The following is a 12,860-nucleotide window of genomic DNA, read 5'->3' on the forward strand; positions in this document are numbered from 1 at the left end:
CAGGGAAGCTTTGTTTTTCATCTGTTTCCTCCACCACCTTCCACAGGCTCTGGAAGATGTCTGTGTAATTGAATTGACCACTGGTATAATCAGTGGAGAGAGGAGTTTTGTCTTTCTTTCTGGAACCTATGGGAGTTTTGTTGTTTTTTTAATGTTTAGCTTCCATACCCTTATTTTAATTACTTGAAAATGCTGCCAGTGAAATCTATTGATTCCTAATAATTGAGCTGGAAAAAAAAACTATACTTTGCTGGTATTAAAGGATTGAATTTCTAAGTGGAAGCTTGAACTGAACCAGTGAAGCTCATGAATAAATGAAACTTTGCACCATTATCTCTTTAATTAAGTCCCAGTTTATTTGCTGCTTAAGGTTTTATTGATGGAATATACACAGACTGGCAGAAATGTGAATTTAGGATTACAACAACAGGATATGGCCTCATGTTTTAAAAAGTAGCGATGCTTTTAACTCCCTGCTCTTTATAACACTTAGGTCTTGCTTTGTTTCATTGAATACCATTATGCTTACTTTAAAAAAATCTCATCCAAAGCAAGGTAACTGTCACCCACCAATTTTAGGCAATCCTCACAAGGCAGCTTTGTAAATCAAAAGAGTTACCTGCTGTTGAAAAACAGTTGGAAGTTAAGGATTTACTTCAAGATGTTTAATTTCCTTGTGGCAAAAGTTAAAAATACCTAGGTTGGCTTGAACATGGCTTTACTGGAATGCAAACTCTGATTCTTGGCAAAGGCTCTCTCTTCTGTGTGGTTGTGTGCCAGGGGATGGGGAGGAGAAAGAGTCTCATTGGCCTGCAGCAAATGTGGAGGCCAGGGAAAGAGAGGTGTTAGTAAAGATAGAATGTTCTTCTGTGCAACATTCTCCAACGTGAGATACTGAAGCAATATTAAAAGATGTTAGACACAGATACATACACATACACATCCATAAGCAAATGAGTTTGGGGTACCTGGGTTTGAATTAATCAAATATATTTCCTAATTACAAGTCTTTTTAGAGCAGCAGTGTTCCATAAGGAAGCCACTAGCCACATGTGGCTATTTTAATCTTAATTATAATTAATTAAAATGAAAAATAGTTCTTTAGATGAAGTAGGCACAATTCAAGTGCTCAATGGGCACATGTGACTAGTGTCTATCTAATCGGACAGCACTCATTCTAGAACATTTTCCATCATTGCAGAAAGCTCCATGGGACAGGGCTGTTTTAGGACTTACAATGTGCTGGTCACTGAAAAAGAAACATAGTTTGTAACCATTCCCACACACATTTAATACTTTCTTCAAATACATGATGGAATTGTGTTCTAAGAAACACAATTGGGAAAGGCTGTTTAGTTTCTTACATATTTTGAAATGCATATACTTTATTTCACTTGATTCTTCCCACAGCATTGTGGTGCATTCGCCTCATTTTACAGAAAGGAAACAGAAGCTCAAAGATGGAACTTGGCCATAGTCACAAAGCTAATAAGTAGCAGAGCCAGGATCTGACCCCAGGTCTATTGGATTCCATTTACCACGTCTCCCCCGGTGCTCCCACTGCCACCCTCACTCACTCACCCACCTAGACACACACAGAGAGATGAAAGTTGAAGCTATAATTGTGTTGTTTTCAGGGGTTACCAGAGAAACTATGATGGAACTTCAGGTTGAGAGCAGCAAATGGGTTGAGAATATGTCAATGATTGCCAACATTTTTGAACTCACAAAACTCAGATAATATACATGTAATTTTTTTAAAGTTAAGCCTTAACTGGAGATGTTGTCTTATTATTTTCCAGCATGGTTCTTGGGAATAAACACTGTTTTGAAGGGGAAATGAAAGTATAATTGAAGATCCAAGAATGATAGACATGTATAAATGATAGCCTCTAGCTCTTATAATACTAACAATCGTGTAATCTCACAAAGGCATGGGAAGCCTTAGTTTAGTTGTGAAATACCCCCTCAGGCCCTGAATATCCTCTCCTGATCCTCAGGGTTCTGTCGAATAGGGTTGGGTTCTTAAACACTCCCTCAGTGTCCTCCAACTTCATAACAGACTAATTAAGTCAATCCAATGAGGGAATAGAAGTGAGTTAAATAAAGTGTCCATAAAGAAAAACAGTTAATAGCCTCTTCTTTCCTTGCTTTTAGTTCTGTCTTTATCGAAAGACACATCTTTACCATCATCATCATCTATTGCCTTCCATTTTCATAGCATTTTATAGCTTAGCAAACACTTTCATAAGCATTTTCCATTTTGATTGTTGCAACTACCTTATAAGGGAGAAACATGTCTCATTTTTTAAAACAGGAAGCTGAGATTCAGAGAGGTCAAGATTCCCTGGTTGATAAGAGGCAGGCAGGGCCAACTCGGATAATCTGTCTTTTCATCCAGTTTTTTCAGTATTCTATATGCCTTGATGATAACCCCTTTACATTTTCCCAAGCATTATTGAAAGTAGTCTTTAAAATTTCCCTTCTGGAACATGTAGGAAAAGGGCAAGTAGCTGACCTTTTCTGAGATTGATTCAGAACATTATTTCTTGGAAGTAAACCCATGAATAGACATTTTGAGCCATTCCTGTACATGGTTTTCCAGCAAAATAGAACTCCCCAAAAGCCCCAGGGGACTTCCTGACAAAGCCAGCTGTTTAAAAGCTAATTTCCCATCTCTTTGCTGTCACTTCTGTTTTCTGCAACCATCCTGGGCATAAATCTATTAACTTGAAAGAAAACCTTGTAGCGAGACTTGTCAAAACATAACCCTTTTTTTGTTGTTCAAGAGAAGATTAGCAAAAAAGACTATTAATATTCATATTGAGAGATGTATGTGCAAGCTGCCCATGCAAAAATAGGACCAGGATAATTTATGCAAGATGTTGAACTCCACAGTTCACCTAAAGCTACAAGACATTGCATTTGAGCTTGAGTTTTGGAGTTAAATAGATCATTTGAGCTGTGTGAGCTTCAGCAAGTTACTGAATATCTCTGAGCTTTACTTTCCATTGAAACAGTAAGAAGACCTTCCCCTAACGCTTACTGTGGAAACAAAAATAAGATAATGGCTAACATAGACTCTGGCCCAATAAAATAACAAGTAAGAATATAGTAAAAAGGTGGTAGTGATAGAGAGGAGGTGGGTGTAGGGATGGGGATATCAAAATTATTAGTAGGATTTCCCACTACTGAAATTCTACTTAGAATAAACAGCACAGAGAAACACAACATGCTCAAGATTTCAGGTCATTTAAACAAGAGGAGCAAAGTCAACCCGCCGGGACTCTCCTAAGATGAGAGCAGATACTGAGAGGATGAGTTTGTTGCTCAGCTTCTTTGAGAATCTGAAAATCTGGAGAGGGAGATGCTGGTCTGGGATTCTCCAGGGAGCAGAGTTTTGTGGCTTATTGGAGGGAGGTGGGGAGGGGGAGGGGTATTTTCCTGGGGCAGGATTTCTTAGAATTTTCTTGTAATGATTTGACACCTGTACTTCTAACCAAAGTGACAAGACATCTGGAGTAGTTGCAACGTTTTTGAACAAGAGCTATTTGGAATATTGGTTTGACTTTCTTAAGGGTTTTAGCCAAGCAGTTTACCCACGAATCCCAGACACATGTGTGATGAGAGGCAGACCCCTGAGTCCGAGACCCTGCTGGTGTGCTGATTGGTGTGCATGCCCGCCTCTGTGTGTCGTCTGTGTTTCACATGTTTGTCATTGACAGCCAGAAAAGTAAATCCAAGAGGCTCTTTTAAAAATCATCCCAAAAATCATGGTGGACAAACTCTATGTGGACCAGATTCCTAAGCAGCCTCCTTCAAAACAGAAAATCCTTTCAATTCAATGTGTTTCTGTCAAGCTTCTAAACACAAAATTCTCATGCAACAGCTAATGTACCTTCCTACATTTTTTCCTTTGCTTACCAACAAGTGTTTGCTTACATTTCTAAAGTTAGCACTCATATCTTGAAGCATAGTAAACAGGGTAATTCTCTTATACATGTTTAAATAATGTGGAAAAATCATTCATTTTCCTTCAAGTTCTAACTTTCATTTGCATCTAGGACATAACTAAATGCCAAATACGCAAAAAGCAAAAGAATTTATCATACTTTTGGTGGGTATGTGGTCAAAATGAAAGCTACCCTCCACCGATCCAAAAGAGTCTTAAAATATGTATTTTCTGTCACTAAGTAAAAGATTTACCTTTCACTGGGTGTCACATGACAACAAAAGGCAATGAGCTTCAGCTTCTGCCATCAACCACAGTTCAACTGAGTGATTTTTTTTTTCTGTATTAAAAAAAAAATACCACCTGCTACAGTGTTGAATATAGTAATGGCTGCAGTGAAAAAAAGGTGTCTGGGACTGGCATTGCACTGTGGGAATGGGGAAGGAGCGATTAAGTGATGACAGCACTTTGGCCACCTGTTTCCATCCCCTTTTAACACCAGCTTGTTTTTCAGGTGCATCGTCCCCTGCTCGGCCAGCCACTCCCTTGGTCCCTTGCAGCAGCACCACCCCGCCACCACCTCCTCCCCGGCCTCCATCTCGGCCAAAGCTACCTCCAGGAAAACCTGGAGTCGGCGATGTGGTATGTTCCCTTCTGCCCTGGTTTGCTCAGAAACTCATGGTGAGCATGACAAACAGGAGTGAAAAACCTTCCCACGGGCCATCTCTGCTTCAGGTCCAAGCCTCAGGTCACTTGTACAAATGGCCCTGACAGGTGGCATCTGAAAGGCAGTCGCTGCAGGATAGGTGTACATCTCAACCCTCCTTAAACTCTACCATCTTCAAGGCAGGGTCTACAATGGGAAGAAAAGGAACGCTAGGCCCTCAGTTTTGCTACAGTGGGTTTGATGCAGATCAAGACAGTCATGCTCAATTGTGCTAAATCTTTAGAAAGGGAGGTGTTTCTTTTCACCATATATGTTTGCTTTTCAAAGACCCCAAGAGAGGGAAAGTCCTGATTTCTGTCTCTAGACCTGGGGTGGGCAAACTTTTTGACTCGAGGGTCACAATGGGTTCTTAAACTGGACCGGAGGGCCGGAACAAAAGCATGGATGGAGTGTTTGTGTGAACTAATATAAATTCAAAGTAAACATCATTACATAAAAGGGTACGGTCTTTTTTTTTTTTTTAGTTTTATTCATTTCAAACGGGCCGAATCCGGCCCGCGGGCCGTAGTTTGCCCACGGCTGCTCTAGACTGTAGAGAAGTTAATTGGTGGTAGGCACCCTATGTAGATATAAAGCAGTGGTGGCCCAATGAGTTTATTCTAGAAGTTTCTTACATCGTGTTTTAGGCTAAGGGATGGAACAGATTCTGTGTGAACAATAAAGAGACTTCTGGTGGAGGTGAATTGCTTTGGAATCCATGCACAGGAGCCATAAACTGGTGATGTTCATAATATTTGGCTTAGCTAGCACACTACAGCATTTTGTATTCAGATGTCTTTCCGTGGGTTTAAGCTCTCAGATTATATTACCTGCTTAGTCCCTGAGAGCACGTGAGTTCACAGTCCTGAAACACCACTGACCACATTACAGGTCTCAGCTTCTCTAAGTCTCACTTACCTATTGAGTGTAGCACTTTGTGGTTTATGGTTCCTCTAGCTCCATCTACAAGCTCCAGTGTCGATATAATCAATTTCAGTGTAAAAATGGTGTCTCTTGTACTTTTAAGAACCTGGGTTGTTATAGCTGGGACTGGGAGTCATGAAAAATATGGAAGGGAAGTACTACGACCTATATATCTAATTTTCCATCTCTTTTCTTCTCTCTGCAGCCCAGACCTTTTAGCCCTCCCATCCATTCCTCCAGCCCTCCTCCAATAGCACCCCTAGCGCGGGCTGAAAGCACTTCTTCAATATCGTCCACCAATTCCCTGAGTGCAGCCACCACTCCCACAGTTGGTAAACGTTATCTCCTCTCTTTTAATCCATTGGTGGTTTTGACTGGCTATATTTATGACCTGGAAACCCTGAGGCCTATGTTTCTGGTCAGAATTGTTTTGCTGTGTGTTTTGCTACTATCATCTGACTCTTTACCTTCCCAGCAAAGGAGGCAAAGTGCTTCAACTAGGCATATAAATAAAAGAACATTAACACCTGTGTTAAGCAGGAATTATCTTATGCTATTCCATACAGAACTATTCATAAAAAAAAGGAAGAAATCGTCACATAAGGTCCTGTAATTTAGATATTATTTCTTATGATCTAAATTATCTCCTTTGAGGGGGGAATGTTCATTTAAATTCCAACTGTGCACAACCTCAGAAATCACAAAATTTAGAACTTTTATTTTCTTGAAGCTTTCATTTCTACATCAGTTTTGGTTGTTCTTATGTTGACAGATGGTATACACATTGGCATTGTGGAACTTGAGCAAAGTTTTTGACATGTTTTTCTAGTGCTTTTCAGTGATACGTGGTCAATGTTCCCTGAGAAATAAATCATTGCTGGCATTTTTAGTGAATGCCTTTGAGTCTCTTTCCTTATGTTGTGATGAAAGTGAAGAGTTGAGAATGGCTGCTCAGCGGGACGGTTTTCCCAGGTTTAAATGCCTCACATTGCCTGGAGTGTCTTCCCTTTTCCCCAGGCTGGTCTCCCTCTCCAGGTCTTCACCATCGTCTGTAGGCTCCTGCTGCATCTTCTGTTCGCATGGTGTCTCTTACCCGGGGCTTTCCCATTCCATGTTTTCCCATTGTCTTCCTTTATTGTCAGAACTCCCCTCCAAGCCTCCCATTATTATAAGCCAGCTGACCACTATGCATTGCTTGGGAGAATCATTAACCAAAGCTAAATAAATCCCTGCTACTTACCAAGAGCCCACTACAGAGTTGCCCGTGTGAGTAGTAGCTTGATCAAAGCCTGAAGCTCTTCTGGAAAACCTCCCTACTTTTCCAGTGGAATAAGTTAAGGTGTGCCTCTTAGGGGCCCCAAAGAGAAGTTCAACTGTATCACATGCTCTATATAGACCAGCCCAAAAGAATCCTTCAAATTTGGTGAAAATATAGCCAGTTGTCCAATTTCATTTGGTGCAGTAACAAGGCAGATATTTACCATTATGGGTATATACAGCCAACTGTATTCTTTATCTGAGTCATTAATTGGGGCACATTGGGGCTTCCTATTTTTATATGCCTATTCATTTCTTTCTAACTTTTGGTTTGTTTGTTTTTTCTGTAACAGCCCAACCTTATTTTTGAACTCTCATTGTACTCTTGACTGTTACAGCCATTTTCCCCACTCCTGCTCTAGTTTTTTGTTGTTTTTCTCAATATTATTTGTCCCTCCCACTCCATGTGACGTTCCTGGTTGATCAAAGAGGAAAGTGAAAATAAGCTGTCACTCAGAAAACAAACCTCAAGTGACCTCAGATGACTGTCTAATGTGTTCTTTCAACTCACTGAGATTCAGATAAAATTGCACACTCAGGAGATTTGAACTGTGTCTATGCTTTCTACAATGTGTTTTTATACTCCCTGCTGCCGAAATCTCAAATTCTGGCCAGTGACTTTAGTTCTGAACACATCTAGTATGCACTCTTTCAAGGTGAACCACAGAGGGGGTCATAAAAAAGCCACCTGAGAGGATAGTCACATTGCTTCATTGCTGAGGAGCACTCTGAGTTAATCTGCTTGGTTTTATTGTTTTTCATTTCATTTTCATCTTCCCACTATATTCCTCACTCTCCTGTTCTTTATTTCCTGCTGCTGTGGGTCATCTGACAGCCACTTCTCACTGAAGTAAATACATGGTCAAATGACTGGCCACCCAGTAGCTTCTTATGTCTTGGTGATTATCTCTTTTTGGAGAGGATATGCTTTGGCTGTTCAGAACCAAAGGACTGGCTATTCTTGACTGTCTTGGAATGTCAACCTAATGAAGTCAAATGGCCCAGGGAGATATTATAGCAGCAAAGTCCCCGAAGTCTCTCCCACCACCACAATAGTTTTTGACATTTCCTGTCACACTTGAGCCAAAATTGGGGCAAGTATGGTGAGAACCAATAATCAAAGTTTAATGTAATTTAAGGAATAAAATTTTAGGAGCAGGTTTAATCTTCCTACATGACAGTTCATATAAGAATATGCCCCTGCCAAACCGGTTTGGCTCAGTGGATAGAGCGTCGGCCTGCGGACTGAAGGGTCCCAGGTTCGATTCCTGTCAAGGGCATGTACCTTGGTTGCGGGCACATCCCCAGTAGGAGGTGTGCAGGAGGCAGCTGGTCGATGTTTCTCTCTCATCGATGTTTCTAACTCTCAATCCCTCTCCCTTCCTCTCTGTAAAAAAATCAATAAAATATATTTTTAAAAAAAAGAATATGCCCCTATCCGATATTATAAAGCAGTAAATCTGATGTCACACCTGACAATACAGTAAGCTCTTTTTGTACTCAGAAAAATCTCACAGGACTTTCACTCTATGATTTTGGGAGAAATCTAATATTGTGGGAATATAGAAAATATATAAAGTTATTCAATTATAAGAAATAAACTCCCAGATATTTGCGGTAGAAATAAACAGGGAATTATCTCTAATTGTAAATATCCATTTTTATTTCTGTGGATGATAGTCACTGTTTTTAGATGCTTGCAGAATCTTCATTTCAGACCCCAGTGCAAAAAAACCAGAATAAAGATAATTTTTCTTCACTGTTAAATGTACTGTTCATTATATTCCTTCACTGTTAATTATGCATTTGTATCTGCCTCTTTAATATCCCAGGAATCTGGAATGAAAGAGAAGTAATCACTTATGGGCAACAAAGGAAGCGTGCTGATGCTTCCTTAGGTGTGGATGTAGAACTCCGTATGCAGTACTGGGGTGTTAATTATAGCATCTAAAACTTACAATATTTCCTCCAAGCCTTTGTCTCTCCAAAGTGGAGGCCACTTCTGAATTGGATTTCTTTTAAAAATACCTGTATTAATGCCAGTTATCCTGCACAAAAAGAAAAATAGGCATTTGGAGGTGGATATTCTTGATCTCAATTAAAAATCCCCACCTTTAATTTTAGCCTTTTTCTTTTTTCTTCTGCTATTTTTTTGGAAAAGCTTGTTTCCAGTACTGGCTTCCCCATCCTAAATAAAGTTGAGGCTATCTCCATGGTTAGTCCTTAAGGAAATGTTTTCTTTAGTATTTCATTTGAGTGTTGCCCTTATTTAAACCAAGCACAGGGTTATCCAATGACTCCTTTTTTGAGTTCTCTGATTTTTTTAGGATGTTTTATTCTAAACCCTCAGTGTCTACAACCACCATAAAAAAAAGCATCAGCATGCTAATCAACCCTTATGAAATATTACTTTGTAACTTCAGCTCAAAGAACAAATGGCTATTGGAGGCTCCTCATTTTAACAAGATTGTAAAAAGGAAATCAGTTCTTCAAAAGAAAGGAATATCCTCCGTCATTTCCCTCTCCTGGGTATGAAAAGGCACTGTTTTTACATTCAGTTACTGCGATGTCACTGTTTTGCTTCCTATTTTCTCTAGTGACTATGGAGTGTGCTCCTCAGTGCCAGTTTCATTTGTCCTGTCCTCTCCTAGACACTTTACAGGAGTTGCATTAACTTGTTCTAGCCTCCAAGAAAGCCACATATAATAAAAACTGATTAACAGATGATATCCTAGGTCTAGGACCTTAGGAATTGACAAAGAAAGTTTCCGTGCCTTACTCCCTAAGTCTAGGAAGCAAGCTAGTAGGATATTTTCCAAGAAACCTTGTTTATGGAATAGTGTTACTACCCTCATTCATTTCCTTATCTTCTCTACATTGTCGGAAGGATTCTCCCTTACTGGTCTTTGTACAAAGCTTACTCAATTTTCCATTGAAGTTGTAATAATATCCTTAAGATCTATGGGTATTATTTTTTAATCAGATAGAATAATACTCAGATAGCATAATACTCTAATTGACCTGCATTTGTTAGTTGGTGAGATGGGGGACCATAGGCAAAGATCTGGAACACTTGGAGTCCAGAGCAACTGTTGAGACAAATTTACAGACATTTGGCCGTAATTGCACACTATAGCCAAAGATGGAATTACAGTAATGCTGTTCAAAATGAACAGTCCACAACTACCGAAGACAGGTACAAGACAAATTGAATTTGGATATTGATGAAGGTGAAATGGGATGCTTCATTCACTGACCTCAGATTTATACTGTTGCTTTTTTATGGTCTTGTTAAAAGCTTCTCTTTCCCCATGGGGGGAAGTGCATGCTGGGTAATTCTGTTGAGCTGTGACGAGGTTCTGTTGATGGACATATGTCTGGCCACTTGAGAATTGTGTCTGAGTGAAATACACTTGCACAAGTCAATTATTGATGATACTACCTTTAACAACTCCCTAAAAAGGTGGGGGTGTGATTTCTTCTATGGAGCTGAGTTCAGCCAAATTCACATGCTAAAACCTGTCATTTTTTACATTATAGTTTCTTCTCATAGCATCATCATGAAACAAGCACATCGCTTTTTTGTATCCTAATCATAATCTCAGTGTCCTAGGTTTTGTTTTCTTTTTCCATTAAAATCATTCCTGTGTTTCAGTCAGTAATGTGTGACCTTGATTTCATTTGGGATTTGTATTTGTGTTTTTGTTTTCCATCCCTTTATATTTCTTTGGTCCGTAGTGTCAGAAGATGATGTTTTTTATGACAAACTGCCCTCATTTGAAAGGCGCTGTGAAACCCCGGCAGGTATGGTGCTAGCCAAGTGATGTCTAGATATCTAGACGTTAAAAATCCAAGCCATTATGCCATCTGAATGCTATAAACGTCATGGACATGCTACTCACCTCATGAGTGTCCAGTGCCTCTCAGATGCACCCTGTCTGTTTGTTGTTCATTGTGGAACTCATGCCATTGAATTTAAGTGAACATATTTTAAAAAGCAGCAGGTTGCATGACAGTTTCTCAGCAAACAGGTCTGGAAAAGGTGAGATGCTATTGCTTTGTGAATTTACAAAGGAAGGAATAATTTAACTGCTCAGAATTACATGTCCAGTGACTGCTTTTTAATTTAAAAAAATTATAGCGCACCGTTAGTAATCTTGTTTTCTCTTTGGTACATAGGTAAAGGGTGTTTTGTGTCTGGATGCCTAAGGTGATTCCAGGGAAGGGGATGGAAGATATATGACATCTTCCAGGAGCATTAAATTGATATGCAATGCTGTTGTCATTTAAAACCTAAGCTAAGTTTATGTGACCCATAACTCCAAGTTTATCTTTTTTAAAACATAGAAGGGGATGACATTGAAGATGAAATGGATACAGCAATTGCTGAAAGACAGTTTGCCCAAACTAGTGCAGTTAAAATATGCTGACTCCCCTGCATGGCCAGGAAGACTTCCGCTCCATGCATACAAGCACCGAATGTCAAGCTATCGACAACACATGCCCATCCCTTTAGGCCTCCATAGCTTTGCTTTGCTTTCTGATTCCTGAACTAAAAAGAAAAGAAAAAAAAATAAAAACACCCATAGATTGCCAGCCTTCCCTTTTCCCTGCACGCTAATGGCATGCAGTGCCTCCGCCCTCCCCCATAGTGAGATTAATGACCTGCTCTGTAACTCACACTGTGTCCTTCTCTCTCCCTCTCCTTAACCTTTCCCATCCCGCTTCAACTCCTGGCCATACAGAGAATGAACAGCCTTCCCTCGTTTGGTTTGACAGAGGAAAGTTTTATTTGACTTTTGAAGGTAAGTAGTACATAGCATACCAGATTCTAATTTATACTCCCCTCATCCTTTCTTCCCATCTGCATTTCCAAATCCCAGTTCCCTTCAAAAGACCTGGGCTCACTCTCTATATAAAATGCTATGGCTACTTAGAAAATATTAACTACTAAAGAAATATTACATTAATTTGGTTTGTAGGGGAACTTCAATTTATTTTATTTAAAAAAATTAAAGCGGATTTGCAGTTAATATTGGTTACTTAATTAACTGTGTGAAATTAAAAAAACAAAACAAAATAAAACACCTTTCTTGTCCAAGGAACTTAACTCTGTCAACCAGGGCTCCTTCCTAACACTTGCAAATGCGATGCAACAAATATAAGGACATTTTTGGTTGGAATTGGCATTTAATTCTGTTTTAGATCATTAATATTTCAGATACAACATCCACTATTGTAAAATGTAAATATGTATATACTGTATGTCCTATGACAAGGAAGCTGCATAGAAGATCAGAAAAATGAAGAGGAAAAAGGGGGAGGTATTTTCTGTAAACAGTTCTGTTGTCTCTGAAAATTGCAACTGGAATGACCGTAGTAAAATGGACAACTATCATTGGACTTGCCATTTTAGAAGATGAAGGAAAATATACATGAATGTGTCAGATGTGTAACCTCTGTGCTGAATAATTTATGTTCTGTATTAAGGATTAGCATTCTTCTGTTTTATGTTTAAGTTCTAAATCGTTTTCACAGGCCAGACACTTGATAAAATGGCCCATTTCAACTAATGGTGGAGGGAAAAGGAAGTAATTTAACTTAATTAACAGATCATCTTACACGTAAATATTTATCACTTAATCCCCTATTTTCTACCATTTAAATAGCTGAATGTATCCAGGGATCAAAAGTCAGCCAAAAAATATTCAACTCTAGAATTAAATCTAAATGTTGAACTTGTGTTTTATGACAACAAAAAAACTTTCCTAACTTGAGTGTGTGTTTTAATGCAATTTTAAACAAGGAAATGACTTATAGATTCTTAAGTAGTTTGTGTGGTGTGGCTTTTTTTCTCTTCACAGTGAATTTTCCTTAAAGATGGTGCTAGAGATGGAAGTCCTTAGCTTGGAGCAGTTTGGATAGCAGCAGAAAATAGGGTCTGATTTAAACTTTCCCAAT

General features: G+C 39.2%; 1 protein-coding gene across 1 annotated transcript in view; it reads left to right on the forward strand.

The window, feature by feature from the left end:
* The window catches only part of SGIP1 (SH3-domain GRB2-like (endophilin) interacting protein 1), a gene marked incomplete at its 3' end in the record, with an annotated part of 214,489 nt that overhangs the window by 164,302 nt on the left and 37,327 nt on the right, over nucleotides 1-12,860 (forward strand). Inside the window, exons 17-20 of the mRNA XM_014541067.1 lie at nucleotides 4,467-4,594; nucleotides 5,788-5,914; nucleotides 10,638-10,703; nucleotides 11,645-11,704. Coding sequence (XP_014396553.1) covers nucleotides 4,467-4,594; nucleotides 5,788-5,914; nucleotides 10,638-10,703; nucleotides 11,645-11,704 — 381 coding nt within the window. The remainder of the gene's footprint in view (nucleotides 1-4,466; nucleotides 4,595-5,787; nucleotides 5,915-10,637; nucleotides 10,704-11,644; nucleotides 11,705-12,860) is intronic.

The sequence above is a fragment of the Myotis brandtii genome, unplaced genomic scaffold, assembly GCF_000412655.1.
Source record: "Myotis brandtii unplaced genomic scaffold, ASM41265v1 scaffold26, whole genome shotgun sequence".
In the NCBI taxonomy this organism is placed as follows: Eukaryota; Metazoa; Chordata; class Mammalia; order Chiroptera; family Vespertilionidae; genus Myotis; species Myotis brandtii.